Below are 19,506 nucleotides of genomic sequence, written 5' to 3' on the forward strand. Positions count from 1 at the left end.
AGGACTTCAGGGTTGTGAATTTCGAGCAATTGTACCTCAAGTCTCCGTCAGGCAATCAATCTGAGCAATCTATTGACCGCCGCTAAGACCGACTCCAAAACCTGCTCAAGAAGTGCAGAGTGTAGTATGAGTATGTACTTTGTAAGTGTCGAGCCTAACCTCGACGAAGTAGTGATAAGGTTAAGGCGGGTCACATACAATAACCTGTACGCAGTATAATAATAGTAACAGGAAAGGAACACAGAAAAAGTAAGACAATTAACTTATGAAAATAAACTCAATCCTCAAAATCAGTAAAACTAGAAACACCAGTCCTCAAAATCTTGTACAAAAACACTGAAAGCTAACACAATGTGACAATGAATACAAAACACAAATCCGTTGCTGCGCACAACCTGATCCCACCTGGTACAAACATAATCCTCCCTTATTTCACCATATCAAAACAGCATATAATATTCGTTGCGGCGTGCAACCCGATCCATAAACAAAATCAATAAATGTAATCAATTCAATAAATTAATTCACAAGAATCTCTACGATTAAAAAATCCATAGACCAAATCAAGGAACGCTACAATTAATACAAAGCAACAAGACAAGCCAAATATATGACGATTAAAGTGTACAAATAAGACAATTAAGGAAAGTAGCAATTAATCCTGGAAGCATGGAAGAAACGAACATTTTAATACGAGAGTAATAAGTGATAAGTAGCAAGTTAAGGCATAGGAAGTAACTAAAGTATGTAACAGTTAGGATATGGAACAAAATAACTAATGAATTACGGGCAAGCATGGAAATAATTATTTTGACAGCGTATATACACTCGTCACCTTGCATATACGCCACTACACATGAAATTCACATAACACATAGCTCAAGGATTCCTATTCCCTCAAATCAAGGTTAGACCCAACACTTACCTCGCTCCGCAAGCAAATCAAAACTCAACCGGGGCCTTTCCTCTAAAATCCGCCTCCAAACCAATCGAATCTAACCGAAATTGGCTCAATAACATCAAACAGTGCTAGGGAAGTAATTTACAATACATAAAGTTACGATCTTTACACTTTTCCCAAAAAGTCAACAAAAGTCAACCCCGGGCCCGCTTGGTCAAAACCAGAGATTCGGATAAAAACTCAATACCCATTCACCCCCGAGCCCGATTATGTAATTAGTTTCGAAATTCGACCCTCAATTTGAGGTCTAAATCTCAATTTTACAAAAACTCCCAATTCTACCCAAATCCCTAATTTTCTACCATGAATGAGCATAAATAAAGGTTAGAAATCAATGGGTATTGATGGAAAATGGAAGAAAACAAGTTAAAGTATATAACCTATGAAATGGTGATGAAATTTTTCTTCAAAATCGCCTCTAGGCTGAGCTCTAATGAGAAGATGGTGAAAAATAGGTGAAATCCCGTCTTTGGGATATTTAATTGACTGAGCATCAGGCCTTCTTCGCGTTCGTGAAGGGCTTGACGCATTCGCGAAGCACAGCAGCCAGAATGGCCTATGCGTTCGTGGTGTTCCTTATGCGTTCGCGAAGGCTTCTCCCCCCAGGCCTTCGTGTGTGCGAGCCAGGGCTCGCGTTCGTGTAGAGTTACAGCGATGCACCCTTCCAGGTCTCCTCAACCCTACGCATTCGCGAGAGGCTGCCAGCATTCGCGAAGGGAAAACACCCAAAGCTTCGCGTTTGCGACCTAGCCATCGTGTTTGCGATAAAGGAATTCGTGCCCTGTCCTAGTTCCCATTCGCGATTGCGAGAGTAGCTTCGCGTTCGAGAAGTACAATTGCAACAGACATCAGATCTCTTTTATCATGAGAGGATAAAAGACCTTGGTCACACCGACCAAAGTCATTTTAGTTCAGACCAAGCCCTAAATCCTCTCTTTTGTTCTCTTCTTTTTCATCTAAATCCTTCATAGTAGACGCTAAACAACCAGCTCCAACACCTCCCCTCAAGTTAGAGGGGGGAGTAGCCACACCCAACTTGCCAATAATGGAACTATGTGCCGACCCAGCTAAGGGTTTGGTGAATATGTCCTCAATGTGAGATCTGGACAGGATATAAGAGAGTGAGATGATTCAGGCCAAAAAGTGATGCCGCACAAAGTGGCAATCCAACTCCACGTGCTTGGTACGCTCGTAGAAGACCGAATTTCTTGTGATGTGAATAGCCGCCTAACTATCGGAGAAGAGATTTACCGGCATTGACAGGGAAATAGACAGATCGCCTAATAAACGGACCAACCAGGTAAATTTTGCCGCAACTTTTTTCATTGAGTGATACTCTGCTTCAGCAGACGAAAGAGAGACTGAAGTTTGCTTCTTTGATTTCCAGAAAATAGGGGTACCTCCCAGGCTGATGAAGAATCCATTAATGGATTTGCGATATTGAGGACAAGATCCCCAATCGGAATCACAGAATGCGAGCAGTTGATAATCAGGCCTTGAATTTAGAAAAAGTCCTAAACCAGGATCTTTGAGGAGATACTTAAGGCAGTGAAAGGCCGCATCTAGATGAGGCTGGCGAGGCATTTGCATGAATTGACTGAGGTGTTGCACAGCAAAGGAGAGGTGTGGTCGAGTATGTGTGAGGAAATTTAATTTCCCTAAAATCAACTATAACAGGTGGGGTCTTAAAGCAAAGTACCCTGGTGTGGTCGAAGCTTTTGAGTGGGATTTAATGGAGAAGATGTTGGTCGCATTTACATGCAATCAAACTCAAACAAGAGGTCTAAGGTATAACATTTTTGAGTCAAAATGATTCCTTGTTTTTCTGTGATAATTTCAAACCCTAAAAAATAGTGTGCATCCCCCAGATCCTTGATTTTGAACTCAGATTAAGAAAGAATTTAAGGTCTTCCTGCTCACTAAAGTCATCCCCAGTGATTTGGATGTCATCAACGTAGACTGCAACTATGGTAGTTCTGCCTGCTGATTTCTTAGAAAATAGTGAATAGTCATTTAAGGAATGTGAATACCCTTTGAAATTGAGGGCTGTAGTGAGCCTAGAATACCATTGTCTTGAGGCTTGCCGCAGTCCGTATAGATATTTTTTGAAAGACAAACATGATTGGGTGAAGGTGGTGATATTCCTGATGGGAATTTCATGAACACCTCTTCCTGCAAATCTCCATGTAGGAAGGCATTGTTCACATCTAGTTGTGACACTTTCCATCATTTCTTTACTGTAATAGCAAGTAGACATCTGATTGTTGTCATTTTGACAACTAGAGAGAAGGTTTCAGTGAAGTCTATGCCTTCTATTTGTGTGTCTCCCCTGATATACGTGTTTTAAACCTTTACAAAGAACCATCTGATTTGTATACTCTAGAAACCCACTTACAGGGAAGAGTTTTCTTCCCAGTAGGTAAAGTTACTACTTCCCATGTTTTGTTCAATTCAAGAGCTTCCAATTCCTTAGCCATAGCCTCTTGTCAACCTAGATGCAACATAGCCTGAGAATAGGAAGTAGGTTCTGTAAGGTAAGAAGTGGAATTAATCAAGGATTGGTTGGCAAATGAAAGAGTTGTGAAGGGTAACACATTAGGTTGAATTGGTGCCATGAAATAAGAGTTAGTTAAATCAACAAGAAAGACTGAGTTGCATACATAGTCTTGTAGGTATGCAGGTGTGTTGTGTGTTATGGTGGACTTCCTGATTTCTGAAAGTGCTATGGGCAAAGGGGAATGAGCAAATGATCTTGAATGAGAAGTATAGGTTGACTGAGGTGTACTAGAGATGTTTTGGTTGATGAATTGGGATGGTGATTGGGAGTTTTCCCTAGATGTCATGGGATCATGTTGGTCACGGTCTGATAGAAAGCTTTGGTCTGAGGTTGAGGGAATAGGAAAAATAGGGGCTGGAATTAGATTAGTAGAGGCAAAAGGGTATTGATCTTCATAGAATTGTACATCCCTGGATACTGTCATTCTTTTTGTATCTAGGTCTAGAATCTTATATCCTTTTGGCCCCAAGGAATATCTCAGAAACACACAAGGCTTTGCCCTTGGGTCAAATTTTTCTCTCTCAGCAGATAAAGTAGACACATAGCAAAGACAACCAAAACACTTGAATGAATCATAGGAGGGTTGTTGCTTGAATAAAACATATTAGGGTAAGATTCCTTTGAGTACCTTAGAAGGCAGCCTGTTAACCAAATATGTAGCAGTTAGCACATATTCTCCCCATTAAATCAGAGGAAGCTTAGACTGAAATAGCAGAGACCTTTCAATTTTCAAAAGGTGTCTATACTTCCTCTCAACAACTCCATTTTGTTGAGGTGATGCCACACATAATGTTTGGTGTATTATTCCATGTGAAGCAAGAAAGCTGCCTCTTGAGAACCTTTCCCAAGCTCAAAGGCATTGTTTGTTCTTAATTTTTGCACTTTCACCCCAAATTGTCTTTCCACCATTGTGAAGAAGTTTTTGAAAAAATCAAAATCATTGCTTTGGGTACTCATAAGAAAAGTCCAAGCTCCTCTACTATAATCATCCACAATAGTTATGAACTACTTAAAACCATTGTAAGTAGCTACTTTGTAGGGTTCCCAAACATCAGCATGAATTAACTCAAAACTTTTTGCTTTAATTTGACTTAAAGTAAAGGGTATTCTTGTTTGTCTAGCTTTAGGATAGATGTCACAGAAATAATTAGATTTAGAAGGTAAAGAAATAAAACTAAGATGTTTCATTGATGAAAAAGGCAAATACCCCAATCTAACATGCCAAAGGCTTACATCTGAAACTACATTTTCAGAGAAAGGAAAAGAAACGGATAACTGACTAAAGACATTTTGATTTGAAAATGAACTTGGCTCTACTTCTGTGTTATTTATAACTTGAATTGGCTCCAAGAGGTAAGTCCTTCCCTAGCTTCACCAAAAACTTGTACCTTCTTCACTAAAGGGGCCTGCAAAAATAGTAACTAGAAGTGAAAAAGAGAATTGACTAAAACTGTAAACAGAACATGTTAACAGATAATAGATTGCATCTGAAACTAGGCACATGTAATATATTTTCCAGAATGAAATCAGGTAGAATAGATATCCTTCCTACATGAGTGACTGTGACTTTGAAAGAATTAAGTAAGTTTATACTTAAGGGGATCGGCAGGGTTGTTAAAAAAATAAAGGCATTTGAGTCAAAATACAAGTGCTTAGAGGCTCCAGAATCAATAATCCATGTACTAGAGTTAAAAATTGAAAAATAAGTTCCAGAATATCTTGCAATAGTACCGGCAACAACATTGTCAATGATTTCTACTCCTGGATTTCCTGAATCTGCAACCTTAACCTGCTTAATTAGTTATAGCTATTTAAAAAATTGATCTTGTGATAGGTGTTGATTCAACACTTCACTCTGACCAGTATTGTTTTGTTTTGTTTGTTCCATTTGAAATGATCCATTGCCTCTGACTTGCATTTGATTACCCTTTTTGAACTTAAAGTCTTCTGGAAATCCTATTATTCTGTAGCAATCATCAACATTGTGTCCAACTTTCTTGCAATGACTGCAGGATACATTAGGATTAAACTTGGTTTCCGTTCCTTTGAAAGTTTAATTCCTCTGAATGGAATTGTTAGTTCCCTTTTGCACGTTTTTTCCAAACTTTGGATACTGTGCATTCCCTCTTTGTGCATGCCTTCCTCTTCTTTCTGCAAAATTGTTTTGGTTTGTGACCATGAAAGCTGAGGAATCGGGATAGATGAGTGGATTGGCAAAGATCTCTTTCTAGCTTTCATCTTGTAACACAAGAGAGTATGCATAATTGGTTCTTGGCAAAGGATTCATCATGAGGATGTTTTCTCTTGCCTGTCCATAACTGTCATTCAAACCCATAAGAAATTGAATGAGTCTTTCATCATCTAGTGACTTTTCTAATCTTTGCTTTCCTTCACACACACACACAAGCAACTGCACTTCACATCAGAATTTAGTGAATCCAACTCATCCCATAGTCGTTTGAGTTTTGTGAAATAGCTTGCTACGTCACTTGTTCCTTGAACTAATCTTTGCAATTCTTTCCTCAGGTGATAGAGCTTAGCTCCATTTGGCTGGCTAAATCTGTGCTCCAAACTGATCCCGAGGTCCTTAGCAGATTTTGAGTAGATGACACTATCCCCTATGTCCTTGGATAGTGAGTTGAGAAACCAAGATGTCACCATGTCATTACATCTGCTCCATGTCTGGAAATCCTTTGAACCAACAGCTGATGCTGGGCAAGCACCATTTATGAAGCCTATCTTGTTCTTGGCTGATTGTGCTATGAGCACTGACCTTTTCCAACCTTGAAAACCTCTAACATCAAAGGCAGTGTTGACAAGTAACATCCTTGGTGTATCATAGGATTGAAGAAAGTAAGCATGATTGGAACTGATAATTGATATCCCACCAGTGGTGGTTTTGGTGATTGTTGCTTTAGTGTTATCAGGCATGGTCTAAGATTCACATAGAGGAATAAAGGAGATGATGATGGATTTATCTTTATTGCTCTGATACCATGGAAGAATACTGTAGAGAAAGCAGTGGAGAATTTTTTGTGTATTTCATTTACCAACTTTACATGTATTTATACAGATAAAAAAAATCAAAAGTTGTTTAGCTACTGTACATGTGTACTATTTCTATTTGTGTATTCCTAACTAGCCATCTTATATGCAAGAATATAAAAACAAATATGTATGTATTGTCACGTGCTCACATGCACAAAGAATAATTTAGAATGGGTATCCTAAGTTGACAATTGTGCCTAATCAATAATGATGATTAAGTGAATCCATATATGATGAGCATTTGAGATTAAAAGTCTTCCTCTGTATTGGACGGCTCAGATCTCTTATATCATGAGAGGATAAAAAACTTTGGTCACACCGACCAAATTCATTCTCGTTCAGACCAAGCCCTAAATCCTCTCTCTTGTTCTCTTCTTTTTCATGTAAATCCTCCATAGTAGACGTTGAACAACCAGCTCCAACAAGTACATTAAGGTATCATTATGAAAGGATCTAGTGGGAAGTGGTGACTTCAAGTAATACCTTTCTGTTTGATCCATTTGCTTGTGAATGTTCACAAATATACTAGAATTACTGATATTTGGCTTAAAGTATATATATTTATATGTATACCGTCTCAAATTTTACTCGTGTTTCGTGGATTTCGGATGTGAAATGTATTGATTTATGCTTATTCATGGTGTTTTTATATGTAGGAATCATACGGAGTCAATAGGGGGAGAAAGGTGCGATATTAGAGCCAAAATGGAGCAAAACGAAAAAGTGGGACAGTGTAGCGCCACACGTAGCATGGGTCGCTACCTGTGGCCTTGTTTCCAGAAAGCTTATTTTTCCAGCGCCAGGGCTAACGCCCCACGCTACCCCTGGTGCTGGTGACGGGAAACATCTCCTACTTCGCTCAGGATAAGGTTATTTCGGCACAAGACCCCCCCTAACTCGTATAAAAGTAAGTCTAAACCTAATTTGGAGGATATCTAATACACTTAGAAGGAGAATTCACGGGGGAGAACACAAACCATGCTTGGATGAGACTTCTAACTAGTTTTTCGTCTCTTGTCTCCCTTTAACTTTATAGTTATTAGTTCTAGAGTTTTGGGTGCTACATGAACGTTGTAGTTTGAAGCTTGAATTGTTCTTAATATTTTATCATTTTTGTTTATTTATTCAATCTAGCTTGTGCTTAATCATTTGATTTCTTGATCACCAATTTAATACTATCTACGAATCTAGGATTGAACACGAGAGAGGGAATTTTAGATTGCATATAAGATTGAGTAGAGCAATATCTTGAACTGGAGCATCGGGAATAGATTTGCGGTTAGGATAGGGATATACTTAATCGCCTTGCTTGGTTATTATACGGGAATTATTAATGCATCCTGGTTAATGCTAATTCCATTAGAATATAGGCGTTAGGTTAGCTTGAATAGATGAGTAGTACTTCGGGAGAAGGCTATGAGTAATATTAACTCTGTCAATCAATAAACTAAATAAATTAATTAGACAATTTAGGTAAAAAACTTAACGGGATTGTTTGTTAACCCATAGCTCTAGAATATTGCCTCTCATTGAATTCGTCTCTAATATTCGCCAAATTGTTTCCTTTAATCTTTTAGTTTGCTACTCTAGATTAGTTGTAGTTAATAATCTTTAGAAAATCGCTTGAATAGATTAATTGTCTTAGTTTAATTTAGTATATAGTTAATCACAAGTCCTGTGGTACGATATCTGGACTTAGAATTCTAAATTACTTGTACGACCACGATTACTTGCGTGTGCGTTTGGGAGCAACAAGTTTTTGGCGCCGTTGCCGGGGACTTTAAAATTGAGACTCTTGATAGATTAGACTTTTACTTTTTTTTTCTATTCAAGTTTTTAATTTTTGTTTAGTGTAGTTAGTATTATATTTTTTGTTACATGGCATCTTGGAATGAGAACTGGTTGAATATTGTTTATTCTTATTTTGGTGATCCATGTCCATATTGTGGAGGACCACACTTGTGGCAAAATTGTGAATCTCAATCATATGAGTGGAATTTTTGTAATATGTATGGTTGTCAAGGTGGCCATTGGGATTGTTGTCCTAATTTATTTTACCCTTATCTGAGCCCTTATTATGATATTTCTTATAATGTTTATGAGTTTTATAGGAGCAATGAAGTGGAGGATGTGAAATGTGTTGCTTGTATTATGGACATGATGAGGCAAGTAGCCGAGCAACAATATGAAAATCAAAAGGCTATACAAAGAATTATTGCAACAATCATGAGAATGAAGGTCGAGACGGAAGAATTGTCTAAAGAGAGCGAGTACCCTCCAGAAGAAAATTTTTAAGAAGCAGATATAGTGAGCTAATCTTGGCTAGAGGAACAAGCTCAGCTAATAAAATTTCACGAGTCTCTTTGTGATGGTCTTTCAAATACGCAGAACAACTGATAGAAGGAAGAACTGAGCTTAGGCAAGAGATAGACCAATTTAACTCAGATATCCATGACCTGCAGGCTCCTGATCTTCGCGCTTTCGACCTCCAACGAGTACGCATATCACAGAATGTCTCAGTGGGTTTCTCTTGAGATTNGAGGATGTCAAAAGTGAAGCGATTCTAGAGTTGGAGCGCATTAGACCTCACTCTAACCATTTTTCAACATTGTGCGTGGTTCGTGACACGAGAATTCATCCATTCGAGCCTATGGAGGAGTCAATGAATGGGGAACAAAGTGCATATATTCTGAAATTTGTGATGCCAAGGAGACAAATGACATCCCTCACTTAAGGGTCAAGAAGTGCAAGATGTGATATCTATTGCTTGGTTCCTTTATGTTCACACCACCGCCTAAAGAACGTGATAGAAAAATTGATGCGAAATTAGGGGTGCAATTCATATCCTCAAAGTGGAAGGAAAAGTGGTAAAAGTGATGGCGTCGTGCCACGACTATAAATAAGGTGCTTGTTGGGAGGCAACCCAATTCTGCTATTTCTTTTTATTTTGTTTATTTTTTATATTTTATTTTTTATTGTATTGTTTTTGTAGTGCTGTTTTGTGTTTTATATATAGGAGTAGGAGCATGGAGTCAAAGCCATTAGGCATGTGCAAAAGCGATGGTTGGAACTAAGTGTGGGGTACCCGCACAAAGGATCATCTCTGGGAGAAGCATGAGTATCCCGTGAGCTGCTAATGATTTTCCGTGCCATCCTAGCTTAATTGTAGTATTCTTTCTTAGTATAGTAATTTGTGTAATAAAAAAATTTAAAAAAATGAAAAGAAAAAAAAATCAGAAAATTTTGGTTTTTTTCCGACGATGGATTTTGTGGACAGTTTTCTTGAGGAATTAAAGTCCGATTAAAAAACACCAAAAAGATTTCTTTAGGATAGTTAGGTAGTATCCCTTGGTTTTTCTTTAGGCACCGGTTCTTTTCCAAGGGTGTAGCTCGAACTAGGTACTTTATTTTTTTTAGGAGTAGGTTAGGAAGAAACTGAGTTGCTGTGAGATACCTGTTGACGTGTTTGGTGCTGGCATATTAGCTATGGCATGCGCTCTATCTTCCCGTACATTTGATTTGAATTGTGTTGCCCGAGTAAAATAAATAGCCTACTCTGTGATGCCTTTTCTCGGTTGTTTGACTTGTATGCCACATAGTGCAATATTGCTTAAATTTTCTCAATTATTTGTGCTTGCTTGACTTGAGAGTTGGAAAGAACCGTCTTGATTGAGTCATGTGCAATGTGTGAGTGAGGAATTGTGATTCTCTGTGCTATCCTGTGTAGTCTAGAACTTGCCACATATGTTAATCGAAGCGAAATTGTTAAGTTGTGCTTATCTAGGAGATGACAAAGGCTTTCTTGCTTGATCATAGATGTGCTTGTCACTTGAAAATAAAAAAAAATTCGTTGCTAGCCCCTTTGAGCCTATAGACCTTTTCCTTGGCACCCACATTACAAGTCGTACCCTCTTTGATCTTAATTTGAGATTGTTGAACCCTTACCTCCTAAGGCACATAGTCTCTAAAAGAAGTAAGGTGAGAGATTGGGGAGTAAATGTCACGACCCTAAAACGGACCTGGTCGTGATGGCGCCTATTGTGAAACTAGGCCAGCCGACACAAACCCCAAAACCAACCAAACAATTATAATAAGTCATTTAAAAGTCATTAATAAGCTGAAATCCCAAAATGTAAGGTAGAATAGAACAGTGCGGAAACTAAACACAGCCCGACATCGGGTTGTCACCAGTTATGAGCAACTACAACTCGTCTAGAAATATGAAAAGACAACATAGTCTGAAACAAAGCTAATACAAAGCGGGATAAAGATAGGAAGGAGAAGCACTGGGCTGCGAACACCAAGCAACTACCTAGTCAACTCCGAAAGCCTGCTGGAAGACAAATCAGCACTCGCTAGCGTGACCCGATACTCCTGGATCTGCACACAGGGTGCAGGGAGTAATGTGAGTATGCCAACTCAGTAAGTAATAGTAAGAAAACACGTACCCCACAGCATAACGCTACATCAAAACAATATAAGTCCAGAACAATGCAGTAAAGTAGTAAAACTCGTAAAACATCTCAGTTCAGTAAAACCATTTTAAAACACTTTTCAACAGTTTCAAACGAGTGATAAAAGCGTTGAGTAAAAGTACAGAAACGTAAAACAGCCCCTCGGGAAAAATGTGTACCATAACCGCCCTTCGGGCAAAATATCAATAGAACCAGCCCATCGGGCTATCTCACAATCACTCGTAATCAGCCCCTCGGGCAATAACATGAAACAACAACAGCCCCTCTGGCAACATCACATCTCACACTGGGTACCCGCGCTCACTAGGGGTGTACAAACTCCTGGAGGGGCTCCTACAGCCCAAGCGCTATAACAAGCCATCTCATGGCATAATCAAAAAGGCCCTCGGCCTTATAACAATCACAAGCCACCTCGTGGTATAATAAATCAGGCCCTCGGCCTTTGATATATCACAAATCAGTACCACATGCTGCGGCACGTAGCCCGATCCCATGATATCCTCACAACACAGGCCCTCGGCCTCACTCAGTCAGATCTCACTCAAGCCCCTCGGGCTGACAGTAAAACAAGTACTCGGCTCAAAATATCATTTATGAAATCAAAAGGAGTGAATAAAATCGAGTTATGAAAACAGTAAGAAAATAGCATGACTGAGTGTAAATATCAAACCGAAAACAATAAGGAAAACAGTAGTAAAAGCCCCTAAGTTCCAAACAATCGTCACAAGTCCCAGACACGGCATTTAGCCCCAAACATAGTAGTATTTTCCAAAACACAATAATATTAAACAGTTTTTAATTAAATACGCGACTTAATAGCAGTACGGGATGGATCAAGTCACAATCCCCAACGGTGCACGACCCCACGCTCGTCATCTAGCATGTGCGTCACCTCAAAATAGCACCACGATGTGAAATCCGGGGTTTCATACCCTCGGGACAACATTTACGATCATTACATACCTCAATCCGGTCCAAATTCTAGCCCGCGATGCCCTTGCCTCTCGAATCGGCCTCAACTCGCGTCGAATCTACCCAAAATCAGAATCATAACATTAGAATATGCTAAGGGAACGAAGCCCATGCGAAAATAATCAAATTGCATCAAGAAACCCGAAATTGGCCAAACCCGAAATCGGACAAACCCGACCCCGGGCCCACGTCTCCGAATCCGACAAAATAAAATCAATAGAATCATTATCCTCCCACGAGTTCATACATACCAAATTTACCAAAATCCATCCACAAATGACCCCTCAAATCCCTAATTTTAGGTCTCCAATTCCCAAGCCCTAAACCCCCAATTCTGCTACTGATTTTCCATAGATTTCAAGCTTACAATGTTAAAAAATCATCATAGAAACAAGTTTAGGGTCCAAAAACCTTACCTCCACAAAATCCTCTTGGATTCCCTCTTCAATTTGCTCTCCCAAGCTTTCTCCCGTATGAAATATGGTGAAAAAACCACTCAAAATCGCGAAGGGCCAAATATATATGTTCTGCCCAGCTAAATCGCTTCTGCGGTAGAAATCTCGCACCTGCGAACCCGCACCTACAGTCCCAGGTGCGCATCTGCGGAATCCACTTATCCGCTCAAGGACCGCACCTGCGATCAAAATCCCGCACCTGCGCTATCGCAGGTGCGCTCCAACACACGCATCTGCGGTTCCAGCTCCTCATGCCCATTTCTGCATCTGCGTACCCCTTGGTGCTTCTACGGGCCCGCACCTGCGGTCCCCAAGCCGCAGGTGCGGTTATGACAGATTTTCAGCAGCTTCAGCTGCAATTTCCAACTCCAAACTTCCCGTCAACCATCCGAAATCACCCCGAAGCCCACAGGGACCTCAACCAAAAGTACGAACAAGTCATATACCACTATCCAAACTTATACCAATATTTGAAACACCTAAAACAACATCGAATCAACCAAATAACATTGGATTTAAGCCTAAGGTTCCAAAAACTTCCGAATTCCGCTTTTGATCAAAGAGTCTATCAAACCTCGTCCGAATGACCTGAAATTTTGCACACACGTCAAAAATGACACAACGGACCTACTCCAACTTCTGGAATTCCATTTCGACCCCTATATCAGAATCTCCGCTACCAACCAGAAAACGCCAAAATTCCAATTTCGCCAATTCAAGCCTAAATCTACCCTGGACCTCCAAAACACATTCCGATCACGCTCCTAAGTCCCAAATCACATCATGAAGATATTCGAACCATCATAATTCACATTCGAGACCTATTTAACATAAGTCAACATCCGGTTGACTTTTCCAACTTAAGCTTACCGAAAAGAGACTCAGTGTCTCAAACCTTTCCAAAATCATTCCGAATTCGAACCGACCAATCCGATACCATATAACACAGATGAACCAAGAATAAAGAAGAAAAAAAAGGGGAAAACGGAGCAGTAACTCATGAAATAACCGGCCGGGTCGTTAAAGTAATTTTCATGTAGAACTATGGAAGGTCCCTTAAGGTGCACTAAAGTTGTGGAAAAAAAAGTCACTAGCCTATGAACCTTAATGTATGGAGCATACAACAACAACAACAATAATATACCCAGTATTATCCCACGTAGTGGGGTCTGGGGAGGATAGTGTGTACGCAGAAATTACCCCTACCTTGTGAGGATAGAGAGGCTGTTTCCAATAGACCCTCGGCTTAGAAAAACATAAACACCACATTAATGAAAGTATAGACAATAAGGGACAGTACCAAAAATCCATATAAACGCAGAATTAAAACAAAAAGACAGTAAGGTGATCAACAATGAAGGATACAATGGTTAGTCATAAAAACCTACTACCGACAGAAAGCGAGACTATGTGCAAATACTACTGTTATGAACACTCTAGACTACCTACTCTACTACCCTAATCCTCGACCTCCATATCTTCCTATCAAGGGTCATGTCCTCGGTCAACTAAAGCTGCGACATGTCTTGCCTAATCACCTCTCCCCACCTCTTTTTTGGCCTACCTCTACCTCTCTGTAGGCCCTCCAATGTCAACCTCTCACACCTCCTCACCGGGGCATCTGTGCTCCTCCTCCCCACATGACCAAACCACCTAAGTCGCGCTTCACGCATATTGTCCTCAATAGGGGCCACACCCACCTTATCGCGAATAACCTCATTTATAATCCTATCTAATCTGGTGTGCCCGCCCATCTATCTCAACATCCTCATCTCTGCTACCTTCATCTTCTGGACATGAGTGAACTTGAGTGGTCAACACTCAGCCTCATACAACATCGTTGGTCTAACCACTCTGTAGAACTTACCCTTAAGTTTCGGTGGAACTTTAATGTATGGAGTGTGTGTAGAAAAAAAAGAGAAAAAGAAAAAAATTGCAATAAGGAAAAAGAATAGTTCAAATAATGTAGAAAAAACACACATCTCCTAATCCGACTAATTCGTACTAGTGGAAATATATAGGTGTTTAATTGAAAAGAGGGCTATGTTATATATAGTGTATGACGAGTGAATTGGTTGAGAAGATTATGTGCTCGATTTTTGAGTGTAGTGTATTAAGATGCTTAGGAGGGTTAATCACTATTCCTAAATGTATCCTACCCTTCCCTTAGCCTGCATTACAACCTTAAAGTCCTAATTGATCCTAGATTTTGCTAGCTTAGATTAGTAGAGATGTACACTACGGGCAAGCTTATGGTACGACTACGGGATGCACATGAATTCTTTGTGAGAGTGAGCATATTTTGTTCAATTGTGTGATGTCCTTAAATTATATTTAAAGGCATATTTGAATGTGTGGACTACTTTATATTCACTCTTTTATTTGTTGATGAGGGCACATGATCTCATGAAGAATTAGTAATATTGTAAACTTCTCTTGTTGGGTGAGTGCGCGAGTGAGGGTGCTTAGTGGTAACGAGTCGGCTCTTGAGGTAGGGTGGTTACTGATAGGTTGTCTGAATTGACTGAATTGAAATGATACACTTGGGAATGTTTAAAATGGGAAGAATGTGAATTTTGTATGTTCATGCTTGATTGCCGGTATCGATCATAGTCAAGGGTAACGTGTATGGTTAAAAAAATTAAAGTGCTCCTCTCTAATTCAGATGTGTACTTTGTTGAGGTGTAGTTGTTAGTCCCGTTGCTTGAGGGGGAGCAAGAGTTTACGTGTGGAGTATTGATATTTGGCTTAAAGTATATATGTGTGTGTGTGTGTGTGTGTGTGTGTGTCATCTCATATTTTACTCGTGTTTCGTGGATTTCGGATGTAAAATATATTGATTTATGCTTATTCGTGGTATTTTTATATGTACAAATCATCCAGAGGAAATAGGGGGCAAAAGGTGCGAGATTAGAGCCAAAATAGAGCAAAACGAAAAAGTGGGACAGTGTAGCGCCACAAGTAGCATGGGGCGCTAACTGTGGCCCTGTTTCCAGAAAGCTTATTTTTCCAGTGCCAGGGCTAGCACCCATGCTACCTGGGCGCTGGTGATGGAAAACATCTCCTACTTGACTCGTGACAAGGTTATTTCGACCCAAGACCTCCCCAACTCGTATAAAAGCAAGTATAAACCTAATTTGGAGGATATCTAACACACTTTGAAGGAGAATTCATGGGGGGGGGGGGGACACAAACCACGCTTGGACGATGCTTCTAACTAATTTTTCTTCTCTTCTCTTGCTTTAAGTTTATAGTTATTAGTTCTAGAGTTTTGGATGCTACATGAACGTTGTGGTTTGAAGCTTGAATTGTTCTTATTATTTTATCACATTCATTTGTTTATTCAATCTAGCTTGCGCTTAATTATTTGATTGCTTGATCACCAATTGAATACTATCTGTGAATCTAGGATTGAACTCGGGAGAGGAAATTTTAGATTGCATATAAGATTGAGTAGAGCAAGATCTGGAACTCAAGCATCGGGAACGTATTTGCGGTTAAGATAGGGATATACCTAATCGTCTTGCTTGGTTATTATACGGGAATTATTAATGCGTTCTTGTTAATCCTAATTCCACATAAATATAGGCGTTAGGTTAGCTTGAATAGGCGAGTAGTACTTCGGGAGAAGGCTACGAGTAATATTAACCCTGTCAATCAATAAACTAGATAAATTAATTAGACAATTTAGGTAAAAAACTCAACGGGATTGTTAGCTAACCCATAGCTCTAGAATATTGCCTCTCATTGAATTCGTCTCTAATATTCGCTAAATTGTTTCCTTTAATCTCTTAGTTTGCTACTCTAGATTAGTTGTAGTTAATAATCTTTAGAAAATCGCTTGAATAGATTAATTGTGTTAGTTTAATTTAGCAAATAGTTAATCACAAGTCCATGTGGTTACAATATCTGGACTTACAATCCTATATTATTTGTACGACCACGCATACTTGCGTGTGGGTTTGGGAGCAACCATTACTAACCATTTGACCACTTAATTACTTATGCTTACATTAAGTTGGTATTGTTACTTAGTAGTAGTACTAGTACTTTTGGTTCCACCAGTACGTGTGATGTAGTAGCAAACTCTACTAGTTTTAGTTGTACTAATCAGATGCATTACATGCATCCATCAAAGCAGCACAAGTGGAGGCTCCCTGTAAACTCTTTTCAAGACCTCCAAATTTTGTCTTAACTTCCTACCATCAAGATCAAGCAAGACTGCTGCGTAGAAGACTATGTAAATCATCCTCTAAGTTAGTTAGTAGTAGTACAAGTACTTTTGGTTCCACCAGTACGTGTGATGTAGTAGCAAACTCTACTAGTTTTAGCTGTACTAATCAAATGCATTACATGCATCCATAAAACACTTATGTACCTCTTTAGTTATCTATAATATGCATATCTTTCCAACCAAAAAAAAAGTTGGTATTGTTACTTTACAGGTGTAACATATTTCCCGCATAAAGGGATCAAATACACAGTATTTTAACAAACTGAAGGTTAAATATTCAGAGTCAAATATTACAAGGACCAAAATTTATCAATAGTTGAGGGGCCTAAATTGTTATTATTCCTAAATATAATATTCACTTTTTACTGTTCTTAGTATCCTTTTTCTCTAACGTTAGTTCTAAATTTAAAGGCTTTTCAGATACTTAGAGTGAAATGGTAGGTATGCTAGATATCTTTTGCATTTTGCTTTCTAAGAGTTTCTATGGTATAAAGTCTTGTATATTGCCTTAGGTCTTATCTGCAAATTATTCTGTTCTATATACTTAAAAATAAAACAACTCATGATGTTTTAGTGTACAAATTGAAGAACTCGCATTGCTTTTTATAAGTGTCCCTTACCTTTGAGAAATACATAGTCCAAAGTATCAGTCACCTTAACAACCTCTTCATAAGAATGAGATTGACTCTCGATTAACTAGGAAGAATATTGTCGATTGGTGCAATAACCTTTGTAATCTTGAGTATATCAAGCATAAGGAAGGCTTATTACTCCATATGTTCTATTTTATGGTACACGATATGGACGCAAGGTCAAATTATTTAATTGTTTGTGTGAAATTCAGATATAGAATCTTTAAATTTTTTTAAACAAAAATTTGTATACTTAAAAACTACATAAAAAAACACTATCAGTCAGAATTGTGTACAATTCAAAATATTTAAAAAAGTATTTGAAAAATCAATATCAAAGAAAAATTCTTTTACATTTAAATAATGATTGTGTCACATATAGTGGTATATTTTTCTTAGCACTCATTCAAAGTCTATCCAATACCATTCGGATGCTTCAAAGTAGTAAACTTACATGAATAAATTAAAGTACTACTTCTTTGTATACATACACAAGAGTACAAAGATCTAAGTAAAAAAAAAAAGGATGAATTCAACAAACATGACATTTATTATTTTCTGCAGACAAAAAAAAAAGGAGCTGGTTGGTTTTGAATCCCATACGAGATTATTATTTTGGTGGTTCTGCAAATTTGACCTGGAAACCTGCTAGAACTGTATCAGCCACTTGTAAAAGGATGAGAAAAATTGCTGCAATAAATGCAACCACAGTCCATGGGCTATTAAAATGAGTGTTCTTCCACTCAGCAACCCATACTTTGCCTTTGTCATTGTAATGATTCTCAATTTTTTGTTTCACATCAATAAAGGCATGAGGATTTGGCACCAAATCTGTTGCTATCTCATTGAAGAGATTTGCTACTTCTTGATCACTTCCAAGAAAGTTAAGTAGTATACCTTTTGATCTCAGCTCCTTCACATCTTCAGCATGATCAATTAGTGAATCCATCAGACAAAGATAAGATGTAACTCCAAAGTCATCTGGTGTATCAGGGCATGCCTCATATGCAACCAAGTTTAATAGCTCCGACTTGGTTGAATCATCTATAGTTATAGGTGGAAGTGTTAAAAGAGCTGAGAAACGGAATGAATTGAACCTAATGTCTGAAAGACAACGTCTCTTTCCACACTCGAAATGGATTCCTGCTCTACTCAGCTCCCTTGCTGAACGATACGAGCACCACCCACCCCTTCCATTGCTTTCGCCTTTTGAGAAAGCTTTCGGGTCTATGAGTTGCCTTCTTAATATCTCGAGGAGATGAGCAGGAACCTGATTTTTTGAGCTTTCTTCTTGGGTAAGGGAAGGCTCTTCTCTTTCAGGAATCTTGCCAAAGAAATCAAGAAATAAATACTTGATACTTTGAATTAATCCATGGCTTTGAAGATCAGGCTGTGCATGTGCACTCGAGATGAACTTTTTGATCATCTCCATTCCTTCATCTTTCTTGAACCTACAGCTCATTAACACATGCAGGACTTCAAATGGTAACTGATTTTCAAGTAAGAAAAGATCACGACGAATGAAAGCTACATCATGGCTCTTCATCTGCAGCTGCTTATAGCTGTCGCTATTGACAAAGCAGTAAATATATTGGAGAATGAAACAGCCATCCAAGAACATCATCTTTGCAAACTCCTCGTCGCTGTAATATTTAGTTATGTCCTCAGCATAGCAGTCCCTAGTACTGGGCACAATGTCCTTGACCCTTGTGTAAAGCGCATAAATAGATATTGATTTTGCTTTGCTACTTTCTTTAGCAAACTGATGTGCCAGTAACACCTTGTACTTTTCCATAGGTTGAAGCTTGGGTTTTCCGTGGTGAAATGGACCGAGAGCAACCACTAGGGGCTCATAGCACCTAATATTTGATTCAATCTCGCGATGCATTTTGGGGACCATCTGTATCTTTGGCTTCTCAGAAGAGCCAATGGCTGCTGGGGAATTCTCCACAGAAGATAGCCATTTTCTGTCATTTTCACTGATTTCATGAGAATTTGAGTATGATTCTTGATGCAGTGTAATGCTCCATTCATCTGTATCACTACCGACGTTCCAACCTTCTTCTCTAGCAGATTGTTTATCCATCTTCTCTTTATAAATTGTAAAATTGTTGAGCATTAACATATGCATTTAAACTTAGTTATAGGGCCAGTGAAAGAATAAAGGCTTTC

The 19,506-nt window shown here is 38.8% G+C and overlaps 3 protein-coding genes across 3 annotated transcripts; all 3 read right to left on the reverse strand.

The window, feature by feature from the left end:
* Positions 1,868–3,438, reverse strand: LOC109233658 (uncharacterized mitochondrial protein AtMg00810-like). Its single transcript, XM_019399532.1, has 3 exons — positions 3,357–3,438; positions 2,223–2,619; positions 1,868–2,063 (listed from the first exon to the last, which is right to left on the reverse strand). Exons 1-3 carry the CDS (start codon positions 3,436–3,438, stop codon positions 1,868–1,870), a joined length of 675 nt encoding a protein of 224 aa, XP_019255077.1.
* Positions 5,892–6,449, reverse strand: LOC109233659. The gene has a single exon (XM_019399533.1). The coding sequence runs from the start codon at positions 6,447–6,449 to the stop codon at positions 5,892–5,894; it is 558 nt and encodes a 185-aa protein (XP_019255078.1).
* LOC109233171 (UPF0481 protein At3g47200-like) lies at positions 17,712–19,441 on the reverse strand. Its single transcript, XM_019398951.1, has one exon. The coding sequence runs from the start codon at positions 19,418–19,420 to the stop codon at positions 17,945–17,947; it is 1,476 nt and encodes a 491-aa protein (XP_019254496.1). The 5' UTR covers positions 19,421–19,441; the 3' UTR covers positions 17,712–17,944.

The sequence above is a fragment of the Nicotiana attenuata genome, chromosome 10, assembly GCF_001879085.1.
Source record: "Nicotiana attenuata strain UT chromosome 10, NIATTr2, whole genome shotgun sequence".
Taxonomy (NCBI): Eukaryota; Viridiplantae; Streptophyta; class Magnoliopsida; order Solanales; family Solanaceae; genus Nicotiana; species Nicotiana attenuata.

Coding starts and splice junctions, on each gene's coding strand:
- LOC109233659 (XM_019399533.1), bottom strand. CDS start 6,449: ATGCCTGATAACACTAAAGCAACAATCACCAAAACCACCACTGGTGGG.
- LOC109233658 (XM_019399532.1), bottom strand. CDS start 3,438: ATGGCTAAGGAATTGGAAGCTCTTGAATTGAACAAAACATGGGAAGTA. Junction 2,620..3,356: donor TGGGAAGAAAACTCTTCCCT/GTAAGTGGGTTT, acceptor AGTTGATTTTAG/GGAAATTAAATTTCCTCACA. Junction 2,064..2,222: donor GGCGATCTGTCTATTTCCCT/GTCAATGCCGGT, acceptor TATCCTGTCCAG/ATCTCACATTGAGGACATAT.
- LOC109233171 (XM_019398951.1), bottom strand. CDS start 19,420: ATGGATAAACAATCTGCTAGAGAAGAAGGTTGGAACGTCGGTAGTGAT.